At 30.0% G+C, this 15,752-nt stretch overlaps 1 protein-coding gene across 1 annotated transcript; it reads right to left on the reverse strand.

Moving 5' to 3' along the window:
• Window positions 1-12,895: 12,895 nt before the first annotated feature.
• Window positions 12,896-15,408, reverse strand: LOC107907439 (uncharacterized). The gene is made up of 6 exons (XM_041093068.1): window positions 15,064-15,408; window positions 14,759-14,838; window positions 14,509-14,655; window positions 13,823-13,946; window positions 13,405-13,691; window positions 12,896-13,317 (listed from the first exon to the last, which is right to left on the reverse strand). Exons 1-5 carry the CDS (start codon window positions 15,242-15,244, stop codon window positions 13,453-13,455), a joined length of 771 nt encoding a protein of 256 aa, XP_040949002.1. The 5' UTR covers window positions 15,245-15,408; the 3' UTR covers window positions 12,896-13,317; window positions 13,405-13,452.
• Window positions 15,409-15,752: the final 344 nt, after the last annotated feature.

Raw genomic sequence — 15,752 nt, forward strand, 5'->3', positions numbered from 1 at the left:
CGTTTCTGTTTTCTTAAATCCATTCGGTGATCCGTGATAAAGTTTGTTTTTCTTTTCTTTTTTTTGATGTTTTCTTTAAATATTTATTGAAAAGTTAAAGATATTATTCTTTAAACCGACAAAAGCATTAAAAATAAAAAATACAATTATAATTGTTATAATATTTAAAATAAATAGTGATGTGTCAACTTGAAATACATGTGGACTGCTATGTGGGTCACTACTACAACGTTTTTTAGTTAACATTTTCATTAGAAAAACTAATTTAACCTTTTATGAAAAGTTAATAATCAAATTTAATTAAAAAAAAGATAACGACCAAATGGTCAAAATATGTAAATATTGAGCACGCTTTATATTTTTTTTGTACTGAGTTATTTAATTATCATTTTTTCAAGGAATTAGACTATGACTAAAAACAACAATAGGCATAACTATATAAAAAAAATGAATATTTGATGTATTGATAGTGTATTTTTTTTATTCTACAAACAATTTTAAAAATTGTCATGTGTTTTTTTTTAATCTTTTACTATATTCTTACAGACACTTGTCAACATTTGATCTTATTTATGGAATATAAAAATTCTATTGAGAGTGTACTAAATATTTTGAAAAATAAAAGAAACTAACATTTTACTTAGTTTAGTTAGTTCATATGCACTTCTATTAATATGGTAATAAAAATACGAAAACTTATTTAAAAAATTTGAATAGTTAGTAAAAAACTAAAAATGAAAAACAGATATAAAGAAAATGTGTTAATAAAAAAAATGTCTAAAATTTTAAGTTGAATATAATATTTACATCCTTTATTTTCATTAATATTAAAATTAATTATTTTCCAATTAAATTTGTGTTTTATTAATTCATAAAATCAAGTGAACAAAATTTTAATAAATATTTTACATCTTAATCTAATTTAGTCCCATTCTCATACACTTGACCATTATATTGTTTATTTTTTCTATTTGTAAATCAGTGTTTGTCCAATAAACATTTATGGATATTCAAATAAATTAATTTTACTCGATATATATATACACATGAACAATAATTGTTGTTATTCAACATTGAGAAAAGGGAAAGAAGGGAAAAAAAAGAAAAGGAAAGCAGGTACTCAACATATATGAGACTAAATCATAACGTACAAGCAAGACCAAAGTTTTAAAGCGATCACATGCCATTGGGAGTCAAGAACTTCAACTTGGTGCTGGATTTTTATTTTTATTTTTTATAGTTATAGGCATTGTCATGATGATGGGTTTTCGAAAGTTGGATTGAAATGTCAAATAAAACAAATTTAATGATAAAAAAATCAAATAAAATAATGATTTTGGGAGGTTAAGATTGAATGGAGAGATAAAATATGTGGTTGAGTCTTTGCATTTTTAAAAAAATTTGAAATTTACTTTTTATATTATGAATTCGGTCTCTTTATTTTTAAATTTTTAAAATTCAGATCTGTTAAATTTGTTGATGTGAAATTATGAAAAAAATATTTACTTGGTAGTCATGTAATTAAAAATAACGTTATAATTTACCTGAATTTAATAAAAATAATATTAACAGTTGGACTTGAATTTTGAAATTTAAAAGTTTGAGGGATTAAATTCTTAAAAACAGAAATATAAAGACTAAATTTTAAATTTATAAAAAGTATAAGGATATATGCCAAAATTTAACCGATACACACATCAAACAAGCAATGCGTTAAAAGCAGGGACGAAGTACAACAGCAACAACAACGATATCTTCCTGTCTCTGAACGCCAATGCTTTAAATTTTGTAATAAATAGAAGGCTATTTGCGTTCTTATTTTACAAAATTATATTTGAAAAATTACCAGAATTTACGTTGACATTTCACTATAAAGAATGGGATAATTCTAAAATTACATACTAATGTTTTAGACATTTGTTTTTGGTACCGAAGGGTAACAACATTCCTAATAGCGTCTCATTCTTAGACCGTATTGACAACACTGCCACTTGGGCACACCATCTACATTGAGAAAGTTGTGGGAGGAAAACTTCGGTACACTATGCTCTTATAGAAAGCTTACAGGGATGAAATCAAAAAATTACTTTAATGGAATAGAAATGAATTATAAATTTTTAGAGGGTTAAAGTATAAATTTATCATTATATTAATATATAATTTAAAAAATTGAAAAGACTTCAAAATAATTCTACCTCTTTTGGGAGCCAAAGCCATTGCATGCCTTTGTCTATGCCCCTCTCTGGAGCACAAGTGCTTTCTCCCCCTCTTTTCTCCTATTTTTTACTTTTTTGTAATTTCTCTTATTTTCACTACCCATTATTTATCTCATGACATTCATCATCACTTCCATCTCTTTATAAATAAGTGATGGAACACTTTATCTGAGAGGTTTTTCGATTTTGATAAATTTAAAGATTTTCAATTGTTTTCCGCAATTTTCTCTCTACAATTTATTACGACCATCATAATTTTGATATTTTTTTTCTATAATTTTACTATGAGACTACGTTTTAATAGATTATAATTTCTCTTCTTTGACAAAAGAATTCTCTAAAAATATACCATGTGAAAATTTTGATTTAATGTAATTATTAGAATTAAATAAAAGTCAAGCTTTGATTTTAGTTTTGTGGCATACACACCATTTTTCATGTTGATGTTAAAATCTAAGCTGGTAAATGAATATTTTACTAATAAATAATATGCACATGTATCCCATATTAAAAGATTTGACTTGACTCCAACCGTCGTAAAAACACACACATTCACGTTGTTTGAAATTTATTCCCATTATACATGTGTGTAACCTTTCCAAAATGAATGTTTTCATTTGAATCTAATTGGGTTCAAGTAAGCTTGTTTACCTCAAATCCAGTAAGTAATATTCAAATTCCATTTGAAATTAGAATTTTCAATGTTAATTCAAATCTAAAAAAATTAAATTAAATAAAAAATGCTCAAACTCGACTCATTCAAGATGACATTACTTTGACAATTATTGAACCGAATTTAGAAATTTTCATGAAATTGCTACCCTTATATATACAAGAAATCAAAGAAACTTGTAAAATAGTTAGAACTGGTTCCTATGAAGGAATAATATAGTCAAGCACTATGGAATAATTAAAGTTTTGTGGTAAAAGTATCACGGATGCGCTTATATTAGGAATTAGATTGTATTTTACCCCTTCTACTCAAAAAATGGACAAATTAGTCATTGCATATTAGCTAAAAGAGCAAACCAGTTATTCTTATAAAAATTCCATCCACTTCAACTATTAAAATTTAGTCTTTGTACGTCTAACTCTCTGGTTATTTCGTTTACTACACTAGTTTTTATTATTGAAATGGATGAATTTTTTAACACAAAGAACCAATTTGCTCTTTAGACAATCATATGAGGACTAATTTACTATTTTTTAGTAAATGAGACAAAATACAATCTAATTCTTAATACAGGACCTCCATGATACTTTTATCAAGCTTTGTATGCAAAAAGGGAAGGCTAAATTGGAAAGGGGGAATTAGGGAATAAGAGATCATATAACAAATGCCAAATCCTAGTTCCCAAAAAGATAGAGAATTGAGGCACAAAGGGGTTGTTATTTTGGAATGTATCTCTTAAATTGGTGCACATGAAAACAAAGGCTTGTCTATTTCTAGGGTACCCTCCCAACTTTGGTTTGTGGTCAGGTGGGGATATTTATGTTCTTCTTCACTCAACATTTGGGGTACCCACTCAAGCCCTCCGCTAATCCACACCTAATACTCCCACAACATGTTGGGGCCATATGCCCCCCCTTCCCATAAATTTTAAACATAATTCAATCCTTACACTGTTTATTTATTTTTCTGACAGGAGGGGTGTCTTGACTTGAAAACACAATGAACCCCAAAATGTTCTTTTTTTAATTTTCATTTTTATTATTAGATTAGACACAAACTAACCTCTCAAACCTTTTTAAAAACTTTCTTTTTCCTTTTATTGATCCAATGAGTTTACAAGATTTGGGGTGATCCATGTAGTAGAGATGATGTTTTGTATATACATCAAGTCCTTTCTTTTCGTTAGAAACAGTTGGTAAAGACATATCCTATTGTCTAAAAAAAGTGCACAGATTGGATGGGACTGTCATGAAGTTGAAAACTCAAAAATAATAATACAAAATATTCATTGCACTTAAAATAGAAAATATCCTGAAATTTCACATCTCAGTTTGCTTAATTAATTGCAAATTATAGCTCTCTAGCATCACAAAACGTAATTTAAATTTATTTTCTAATTCTGATTTTTCTTTGAACATATTGCATATATGAAATTGAATAGTTTGTAAAGAGATGTTTATTTGAGCCATTAAGATAGTATTTTTGCTTTAAAAAAGGGAAATTTTAGGTTGCATTTTTTCGTTCTACTTTTTTCTATTAAAATCTAATTGTTAACCGCCTATAAAATTTGTTGGTGTTACATTTAAAAAAAACATATCTTAACCTACATATAATAACTTCTGAATATCAAGGACACTAAAGGACAAAGTTGCTAGAATATATATGCAGCGGGTAACAAGTCAATGGAGTTTACGAAAATGACCCATATTCCAATTCAAAAAAGAAAAGAAAAAAGAAACCTGCAAATGGGATGGTACCTTTGCTTTAAAATTTGCCTCCTTTAAAGATCCGAGTGATGCAAAATAAAGCTGCCAAGTTGTTGCATTTAGTACCTAAAAATAATAAGAAATAAAAGATTAGTTGCAGCTAAAAAGAAATTGCAGAGGACATAACATAACATAATTTAATTAAAGAAATCAAAATAAATCAATCCCTGGTACTGAATATAGTTATGAAAATCATGCACTGACACGAAGCTTGGAATGATTAGACAGAGTTTATGGAAACAGATAATTGAAGGCCAATCATAATTTTGGACTCATATGACCAGAAAAATATATATTGTCAATAATTGGAATTGATTCATCATTACTTTTTTTAATTTATCGCATCTTTGTGGAAAATAAATAATATCCATTATTTATAAATATTGATAACTTAGACTCACAGATAGAAAGAGTTTGGAATTGAGGTTAGATTTAGTGAAGTGTTAAAAAGAGGGAAATAAGGGATTTGCACATATGATTTGGTAGCAAATCCCTCTCCAACTACCATATCAAATCTTCTCAATATCATTAACCCTAATCTTTAAACCTATCCCCACTCCACTATTTAAAAAGAACAACAACAAAAAAGGGTCTTTTTCTTTATAGCCATCTTAGGACTATGGCCATATGTGATTCCATTTATGGCATAATGTGTGTCAAAAAATATTAATAATGTGTAAACCTTTGACCTTGTATATCATAATGAAAGTCTTGAAGAATCCATAGCTACTCAATGGCAAATCCAATGTGAAAGGGAAACTGGGTCTAAGTTTTCATTAACCTAATAGCTTTTTTAATTATATATTAATTATCAAGGGTTGAAAATGGGTCTAATTAGATGGTCAAGCAATGATATCAATAAAATCATCTATTGACTACAACAACAAAATTTGCATGCTTAAGCGCATGCTAACTATGTAGCCAATATAATACAAGTTTCAACTTTGTGATAAGCATCTATCTTAGCTTTTCTCTTATAATGGCTCCTTATTGGTCTAGAATCTTTAGTTATAATATATATTAAGTTAAATTTTGGAATTTAATCTTTATACACCTTTTTTTCAAGATTTTTAACTTATCTATCTTTTCAGATTTCAAAATTCAAGTTTATTTGTTAACAAATTCTTTTTTTGGTAAATTTGTCGACCTGACATTTTGAAATAAAATAAAAATTTACTTTGCAGTAATGTAACTAAAGAAAAAAACCTTTGTATTGAATTTGAATTTAATAAAATAATTTTAACAAGTTAACAGTTAGATTTGAATTTTAAAATTTAAAAATTAAAATTTTGAATTTGTGAAGAGTATAGGGACTTGTGGCATATGTTAACCTATATATTAAAATTTTGAAAGAAAAATTTTAAACTCAAGTAAAAAATAATCCATCTATTTGAATTGGTTTAATACACGATTTGGTACTTGAGTTTGATAGTTATTTTCTAACATGGTATCTATATTATTTTTTATTCAATTTGACATCTATATTTAACAAAATTTATATATTTTGATGCTCAATTGTTAAATTTTTAGTGTTTAATTAGAGTTTTTTTGGTTGATTTGATGAAGGTTAACTATTAATATTTTTAAGTTCAAAATTTCATGATTTTGTTAATAGAATAAATTTATTGTTAATCGTAGATTTGTTTAATTTGTTAAATATAGCATGATGCTTGTTTTTTTTTCTTCTAGATTTTAGGGTTGATTTAATGAAGGTTAATTGCTGATTTTATTTATTAACTATGATTTTTTATCAATTTAATCTTAAATTCTAAATTAAACACTAAAAAACCAACATTGTTACATTCAAATCAAAACATATAAATTTTTTTTTTCAAATACAAAATATCACATTAAAAAAAACACACAAATAATACATACATATACTTTTTTTCACAATTTGGACATGTGTATTGTGTAAGGTAATATTCTCAAATCAAGTGAGGGCATAATTTATTAATTTTATACTTTTACCCTTTCGCTGTTTAATGAAGGGTAATGTTGGAATTTGATTATTCTATTTATATAATATAAAAATTATTTTTTCGATAATAAATAAAAGTATTTCCATCTAATTTAAGAATAATTTTATTTAGAGTGAAATTAAAAAAGAAGAAGAAGTATAAGGAGTACTCGTCCACGCAATCAACGGTGTGACGGGTCGTTGGCAGCTCTGTCCTGTCATTTTAGTTTTCCTTTTTAAATACTTAAGCTTCTTGGTTTTACGTATAAAAAAATACTATATAAAAATCAAAAGATCTGCCACGTTTCTACTAATCATTTAACTGCATCCCCATTTTGTCCTCGTATAAGAACCCGCTATTGAGAACAAAAAAGTTTTAATTAAATAAAAGAGACTCAAATTGAAAAATATGAGTAAAGAAAACACTTTTTAGTGTTTGATACTACTGAAGAAAAAATGTTTTTTATGAATTGAAATATAATAAAATAATAAAACCAAAATTTTATATTCATAGAGTAAGTTGATATATCAGTGGTGCAATTGTTTTTAGATAAGATTGTAAAAAAAGATGTTCCTATGAAAAATCTTTAGTTTTCATGAAGATGTCCAATTTTGGCAAAACTACACCATGTTGAGTTCTTTTTTCCCTTTTTTTTCTTCTTCTTCTTACACTTGCCTTTAAAAGAAGAAGCAAAGAAAGAAAGAATTACTATAAGCAGTTAATAACATCACATAATAATTAATTATCTCAAACCCTAAAATTATTATAGAGGTTTTTGTACTAGAAACTATATTGTATCTTATTTTTTTACTTAAAAAATGAAAAAAAATTAATTATTTTACAACAGATTAAAGATTAAACTGATTCATTTTATTAAAAATTCCACCCACTTCTACCTATATCATGGAGGTCACGTGCTGATATATAAAGATTGATTTTTACCAGTAAAAATTGATTTTGTAATAGAATGATTGGTTTATTCTTTAATCTAATGTATAAAAATTAATTAAAAAGTTATAATAAATTAAACCCTAATCCTTTGAACACTTAAAATTAATAATTTGATACATATTCTTCCAAAAGAGGTAAAAAAGAGAGAAGGATAATGATGACAGAGTCATGCCTTATGAGGCCTAATAGGATTGATTGAGGCACAAAGCTGACAAATAGCCACAAAAATACAGAGGAGGAAATCACAAGAATCTATAAATAAATAAGAGTTTTTATAAAATAAAATATTTTTTTAGAAAAAAAGGAAAAAGTAAGTGAAGTTTTATTTGGGAGTACAAAGATAACAACCTCTGGCAGTGATACAAGAAAGAATCCACAGACCAAATCCGTACTTTTGGTTTTCAGCCCTCGTGAATCGAGGGCCACTGTTTTCACTTTTTCAGTTAATAAATATATAATCCTTCTTTTTGCTTTAAAAATAATAATATTATTTATAACGTTTTTAATATATTAAATACAATAGTTTTTATTTATATATTAAATGAAATATATGTAAAAATATTATAAAGACCCTCATATAAAGACTCAGATTGTATTTTATCTCTCCTACTTAAAAAATGAAAAAAATAATCTCTTTATGTTACATAAAAAGTAAATTAATATTTCTATTAAAAAATTCATTAATTTCTGATATTAAAAACTAGTTATTATATATCAACATAAAATACAAGTGCACGTCACGTATCATTATCTAATTATTTAATCAGTCACGTTAGTTTTTACAATACAGATGGATGAATATTTTAACAAAAATGGTCAATTTGCTATTTAATCTAATGTATAAAGATTAATTTATCTACTTTTAAAATAAAAAAAAAGATAAAATGCAATCTAACTTTTAATATAAAGACTTCCATTAGACTTTTACCTAGAGTATATAAATAATCTTAAATATATATATTAAAAAGAGAAAGGGAAGAAGTGAGAAAAAAACACAAAGTAAAACATTTCATGCCATGTGTTTTGTCCCTTTAAAACCATCCTTGTCTACTTATGTCTCTCTCCAACGGCCATGTTTTTGTCCGCTTGTATTTTTTCCCTAGAATCCTTCTTCAAACAAACACCCATCATTTCTTTCCATTTTATTTCCACTTATAATTACTCAGTAATTCAATGCATGATATTACAATCGTCAACATCGAGTTCAATTGCAACCAACAAATTTAGAAATGGATGATTAATTAATAAAACCAACATGACATGAATAAATATAGCAGATAATTTAATAGGCGTCGGCACATACAGGATTGTGAGAAATTTAGATATTGCGAAAACAGTTCCAAGTTTGTCTTTGTTTAACCATCAACTGATGTTTTTGCATAATGTCTTTTCCTAAGAAAAAAAAATCAATTGCACAAACTTACTTGTTTATTAGCAACATTGCAGCACCTCAAATCTTGTATTACTTTTTTTTTAATATATATATATAAAATTAAAAATGACTGGATTTTTCCTTCAACTTCAAATCTTAAATTTAAACTCTTTTGTCACAAAATTGGTAGTTTTGTTTACACAAATCTTATGTTGGTTTCAGGCTTTATAAAAATTCAATGACTAAATGACAGTACAAATAAATAAAATTTTGTTTACATTTGAATATATTTTTAAAAAAAATACTGTATGGCATTGATAGTATATATTATATATATAAAAAAGTAAGAGATTACACAATATATATTATTATGGTTTTCATCCTAAATTTTAAATAAATATTGTTATACTTACATCTACAGGTTTATATTGTAGGCAATACCTTAAATTAAGAATTATCCTATAAGAGAAAGATATTGTCATTCCTAAGTCATACATTATATTTATCTATTGTCTTAACATAACAACTTACATCTAAGAGAGCATGACATTTATAAGTCAATTGAGTTTTAGGGAGCATAATACTAATATCAAGATAACATGTGGCATTTGCGAGAAAATGAATAAAATACCCTATTTAATATCCACATAGACTAAAGAATATAAATTCTCTCTCCATCTACACTCACACTCTCATCAAAATCTGAGAAAAAAAAGGGGGAAGGTAATGTCCATGTAAAGCGAGCAATAAATTCAGGGTTTTGGGGGAAGGGTTATTTTTCTCTTAAAAGGTAATATAGCCTTCAAGACAAAACAAAGCAATAGGGGGAATAGAAAAGGACAGTTGCTTCCTAATCCTATCCTTCCCCAATATATTGATGTCTCTGAGTCTCCCCTCCCATTCATGTTTAAGCAACATTGTCCCATTGCACTTGCACAACATGTTGTGTCCTGTTCCAAAATTTACATCGATTCGTAACATACCATACCCTTCTTTAAGTTTTATTTTTCCCTTTTTCTTTTTTTACTTTCTTGTCCTTCTTTCATCATTTCACTCTTTACCCTACCTTCATCACCTCCTTTATACATTCATGTTCCCCTCATGTATGTCAATTTGTATTTCGTTGAAGATGATGCGTCACAATCTATAATAAGTGCTATTCCCCCTTCTCCTAGACAATATTACTTCATGAATTTTAACGATACATTCAAAAATTTACTTTTGAAAATAACATTTGTTTTTTTTTCTTGAGTGTTGGAATCAGTGAAATGCATGTGCGTAGATGTTTGTTTATGGTTATGAACTAACAACCCTAAAATTGATAACATGTCTGCATACATGGCATAGACAAGTCATAATCTGTTCTATGTCTAGTCTATTTCTGGGTATCATGCAAAATCTATTTCATATGCTCATGTTACTTTGAATCTGGTATACAAGTTGACAGAATAAAAAGACATTTAATGGGGATAAAAATAGATATATTTACTGCATTGCCATGTAAATTTTGTTAAATGATTAGAGTTAGTTGACGTAGGTGGATTCTTTCAAAAAAAATATTTTAAAGTGTCGTTTATCGAGTAGTTGATCGAACTCCCAACAATGTTCGGAGATTTTATCTCCCATCTCTATCAAAAGCCTTAAAAGGTTCACTGAAAGAGAGCGTCTCGAGGCATTGAGCTACACGTGGGCACATGGCCACCTACTATAAGGACAAGAGCATCTTCGCTCATGGCGGGGTCTGAACCCTCGACTCATATATAGCATTAAGGAGGAAGTAGGGTACCACTTGCTCTAGCTCAAATATATGGCTTATATCCCCTAGATTAGTAGTTTGAATCTCCCGCACGCAAGTATTTTACATAATTAATGCTATGCACTATTCTAACATTTATCTCATAAGCCTCACAGGTCATATCTCCATTGGCCAAAACATTTTCCTTTCGTGAACCTTTCAAGGCTCTTGACAAAAGCAAAAGACAAGACCCTCAAATGGGGATAATACCAACCACAAATTGAAGGTTTGATCAGTTGTCTAGTTAACGATACTTCGAAAACTTCTTCTAAATGAATTGTCCACCCCACACCAAATCTGATCTAATGACGTGGAACTACAAATTATACCTAAAAAGTAACACAATACTTATTCATAATTAATACAGAAGATAAATGGGCGCAAATAATTCATAAACGAGCAAATATCGAATTATGATATGAAATATCAACTTTTAGGGGTTTCCTCCATTTCGTTACACATCAGCTGCTCTGACAAAGAAGGATCAACAATTTTTAAGCATGAAATTGAGTATTCTATAGCTTAAATTAATTTAATTAATTAGAAGAGACAGAAGCAAAATACGAATAGACACGAAAGAGAAAAAAAAAACAGTGAGGAGTTATGATAAAAGAAAAGGAAAGAATAGCCAATTCACCAAAAAGAAAGAAAGACAGCAGTGTAATAGCAAAGAGAGCCCATTTTCATTGTTTATCAGAATAATAGCAATGGAAGATGACTTATGAAAAGATATGAAGAGAGCCAGGGCCTAGCTAGCATTTCACTCGGCAAAAACCGTGGCCCGAGCTCGAAAACCCGGCCACCCATCGACAGTAATGAGCCCCTGAAAATCAGGACAGTGTCGTTTTTGAGCCCTCCCCACCTTGTGTAAACATGCTGGCAATGGTTAAGACCAGCTTTCATTTGCCCCACGTCTTGGTTGGAATGATGTGGACTGCCTGGTGGGCATAAATACTGCTTGTACATTACACTGCGACGACAATTTAACCCTATTGGCTGTGCTCTGAACCGACACCGATGGGGACATCTCCATTATCACTTTGGGGACTAACTAACAAGTAGTCTTTTATTTTTATTTCATTTTTCTGAAACCAAGGGAATGTAACCAGAGGACTCTTGTTGAGAATGAGATATGATTAATAAATAAAAACATTTATTTAAGTTCTCAGGCTGTATTACTTGAAATTCTGCTATGGTTTTTGTTTTGATATAAACCAGAAAAAGAGTGTCAGCCTTTGATTGATACACAAAAACATGAAAAAAACTTCACTGCAAAGACAATTTCAGAGATACTATGATTTCACTGCAAAGTAGTAAACGTTTCCTATGGTTTAATCATTTATGGCATATGGTGACATTGCGAAGTCCAATAGTTGGAACTCAGCCCGATTAGACCAGCGCAAGCCACCCCACTTTACAGGAACTCATTAAGACCATTCTGGACATTCAACACCGTAATTTCTGAACCATTTTAATATTAAGTGGCGAATGGGAATATGGGGTGGTTAATGGCTTGGATACAAGCGCAAGCATGCTCCCAAAGGGAATCAGTGATGACAGCCGACACTAACAAAAGATGAACCTAAAAGAAGACCTTTTAAAAATGGCGGTTCGTTTGAAAAACCGATTTACTCTGCTCACCTTCGATTTGGATAACAGTATCATTACACAATGATGTTATATTTTTAAACTTTTTCCTTCAAATTGAGAAAGACTACTTTGAAAATAGAAATTAATACTGACTAAAATCGGTTTAGGTAAACTTTTGTACTAATTTAGTGTATTAGATTGAGTTTTCCTTTTTAATATTATTGGGACAAAAAAACCCAAGTTTGGTGAGCATTTTAATGAATTTTTTTCAACAATGTGCAAAAACTGTGGAGCTCTCGGGGTTTGTCGGATTTAAATACTCATGAAACATCTTAGAAAAAAAAAAGAAACAGTTGTCTTTGTCCTTTTTAGCTAATTCAGTTGAAAAGATGCGTTTTATAACGGCGAGAACAAAATGATTTTAAGGTCCCACCTAAGGTTAAAATACATGGGATACGATGAAACCATTCTGTGAGGCAACAATGCCCGGTGTCGCCCTGATTTGTTCATGTAAACCTTATATAAATGATAGGATCAGCAATTGTCCATGGACATGATGAACACATAAGGATTTGTTTACCTAAAACAAATATCATGTCAGAACTATGACATGTATAGAAGGTATGGTATATTTGCTACAATAATATAACTGTGGCTGATTTAGTTATTAGACAAACATCAAGGATGAAAGATACTGTGTGTATAAATAACTGCACAGATAATTTATGGATCCCCTTCAACGCCGGTTTGCTTCATTTTCTATCGGCGATGAGGTAAAGATCTAAATTGAGTGATTTTGGTGACAAACGACGGAGCAGTCCACATATTTTGTATTTTACGAAACCTGAATAACTCGAAATAATCAAATACCTCTCATGGCTTTTAACCCTTCATCCATCATTACAATAGCTTCATCATTTTCAAGCGTTCTTCATGTTCTGGATCAAGTTTAGGTGGAGTATAAGAGCCATGGAGGTCCTCTACTATGTACTCCTGCAAAAGACCAATGTGAGATTTACTCAACAATGAGTAATGATAGGAATCAAGATACAATTACAAGGGTATTCTCTCCATCTTTACCTTAGTAAGTTCCCTCTTTGTAAGAATGTGGTAGTGTTTCTGCCAGATTCACTGAATTGCCATTGTGGCAGCAAGCAAACCATAAGCTATCCCCAGAATAACAAAGATTACAACAAAAACCACGAGCAGTGCAAAGCAAGCTTCCATGGAAGCAGGAAAACAATCTAAGACACCCCAACCATAACAGCAATTCTGGCATCCAGCCATCCGTGCATCATTGCTGTTGAAGGAGGTGCAATGTACTATGAGCCCAAAAAATCCAAGCAAGACAAAGAAGGCCAGCACACCTATAAAGCAAAGAGTTTATCACGTTACTGCGGTTGAAATTAGCATATGCTGCTAAAATTAGTCATTCAGCGCTATAAAAGCACAAAGGAACATTTGATGAGGTTCATGCAGAAAATCAGGGAAAGCTTACCAATGCAATAATAAAATGGTATAGGATGTTTCGATAGCATGCGATCCCAACCATCACTGAATGAATTTCGAAAAGCACCATCTTTGTCCATAACATATGCAAAGCCTCCTATTGCTGCAATTACCTGAAGAATAGATACTTGTTATAAGATAATCATCTCAAAGCAAATGAGGCAGTGATCTCAATCAGACAGGTTCAAGTTTTCAATCTTCTGACTCCTCAATAACTAATACAAAGAGTGGGATAAAATTAGTTTTTTGACCTCTTTCTCCCTTCCATGCCCTGCCTTGATTTTGACTTTGTTTTTTCCATCAATAGGAAGGCAAAACAATGAAACTTGAGGGGTTAAGGTATTTTTAAAATAACCTATTGAGGATTGACAACATGCTGGCAGCAAAAAGTCCGAAATGCAATCACTGCACTACTTTAACCAATATGGAACATCAAACAAAGCATAAAAAATGGAACCCAAAATCAAATTAAAGATAGCGCTTTGTAATCTACAAAAAGAGTAAAAAGATGGAGGGCCTTCTGCAAGTAGTCACTACCTTAACCCAAGAATTAATCAACATATACACAGATTTTAAAAAAATCAAAGAATGTGAAGAAGAGGAGTAGTTAATTAACAGGTATGCAATAACCATCTAAGCCTGTTCAATGTAGGGCAGAAGACTTAGAAGACTTACAGTTTGTACTGCCAAGAACACAAGAAAGACATCTCTTGCCACGAAAATTCTGAATTTTAATTTACGCCAAGAGTTGTCCTCGAATAATTCAACTCGAAGGTGAAACCGAGCCTTGCAAGTTGTACAATGAGAGAAGGAAAATCCTTCCTATCAAAGAATTAGATCAATCACAAGGTATTAACTCACAAATTTCACAAAGAAACTAGCAGCCTTCCCATGCTGTTGCAGAAACAAGATTAATTTACCTTACCGATCGCCAATGATCAAGGCAAGCACGATGAACGAACTGCTGAGTGCCTTTGCACATGCATGGAGATATCAGTTCATCATCTATGAGAACGAAACAACCATTAGCACAAGGTTCAGATGCGGATAACAATCATATAAGTACAACAGGGAATATGAGTCGAAAAATATAAATGTTGGTACGGGTTTCCGTATCCTGAACACAATATAAAACAACTTTATGATAATGTTCACAAACTTAAGCTGAAACACGAAAAATCGACAATTAACATTTTAAGAAACAAAAACAAATGAGAGGAGAAAAATTACCTTCTTCGCCATCGCACTCGAGGCAAATACGACAACAAGGAGCAGAAACATTCTCAATATCTTCATTCCTAATCTCAGCCGAACTGACCGGCGACGACGAATCGACCGGGTTTTCTAAAAGAGGATCAGAGTCAGTAAGGTTTCTTTCATCTGCTGATTCTAGTTGCAATTCCCCCGTCATTGATCGGAATAAATAAAATCACAGCAAAATATCAATAACCAAACTTTAAAAACAACAAAGCGATCATAAAATTCTGATGCTTTAATCCCGAAAACAAACAGAGAGAGTGAAAGGAATAAAGAATTCGAGTCTTTGAGTCTTTGAGTCAACAAAAAGTAGAGAATTTTCCGAATGAAATTTGGGCTAAAACGTAATTAAATTATGCATTATTTCATAGAGTCAAATTAGGTTGGATTGATAAATTATTATATTTTAGGGTAATTTCACTAATTTATTTTCATGTTTATGTTTTAATCACTCAATGTCAAAATTTTAAAAAATGGTTATTAAATTATTTGAATATTTTTATTTAAGTCATTAGACTCTTAAGTTTTTTATTTTTTTTAAAGTCCAGCTAGAGAATTTCAAGACAATTTGATGATTGGTAAGGATGAATGGTACCCATTAACGAGTAGAATAACTTACCTTAGGTCTAAGTAAATATGACAATTAGTATCGAAGATCGAAG

The sequence above is a fragment of the Gossypium hirsutum genome, chromosome D05 (assembly GCF_007990345.1).
Source record: "Gossypium hirsutum isolate 1008001.06 chromosome D05, Gossypium_hirsutum_v2.1, whole genome shotgun sequence".
Taxonomy (NCBI): Eukaryota; Viridiplantae; Streptophyta; class Magnoliopsida; order Malvales; family Malvaceae; genus Gossypium; species Gossypium hirsutum.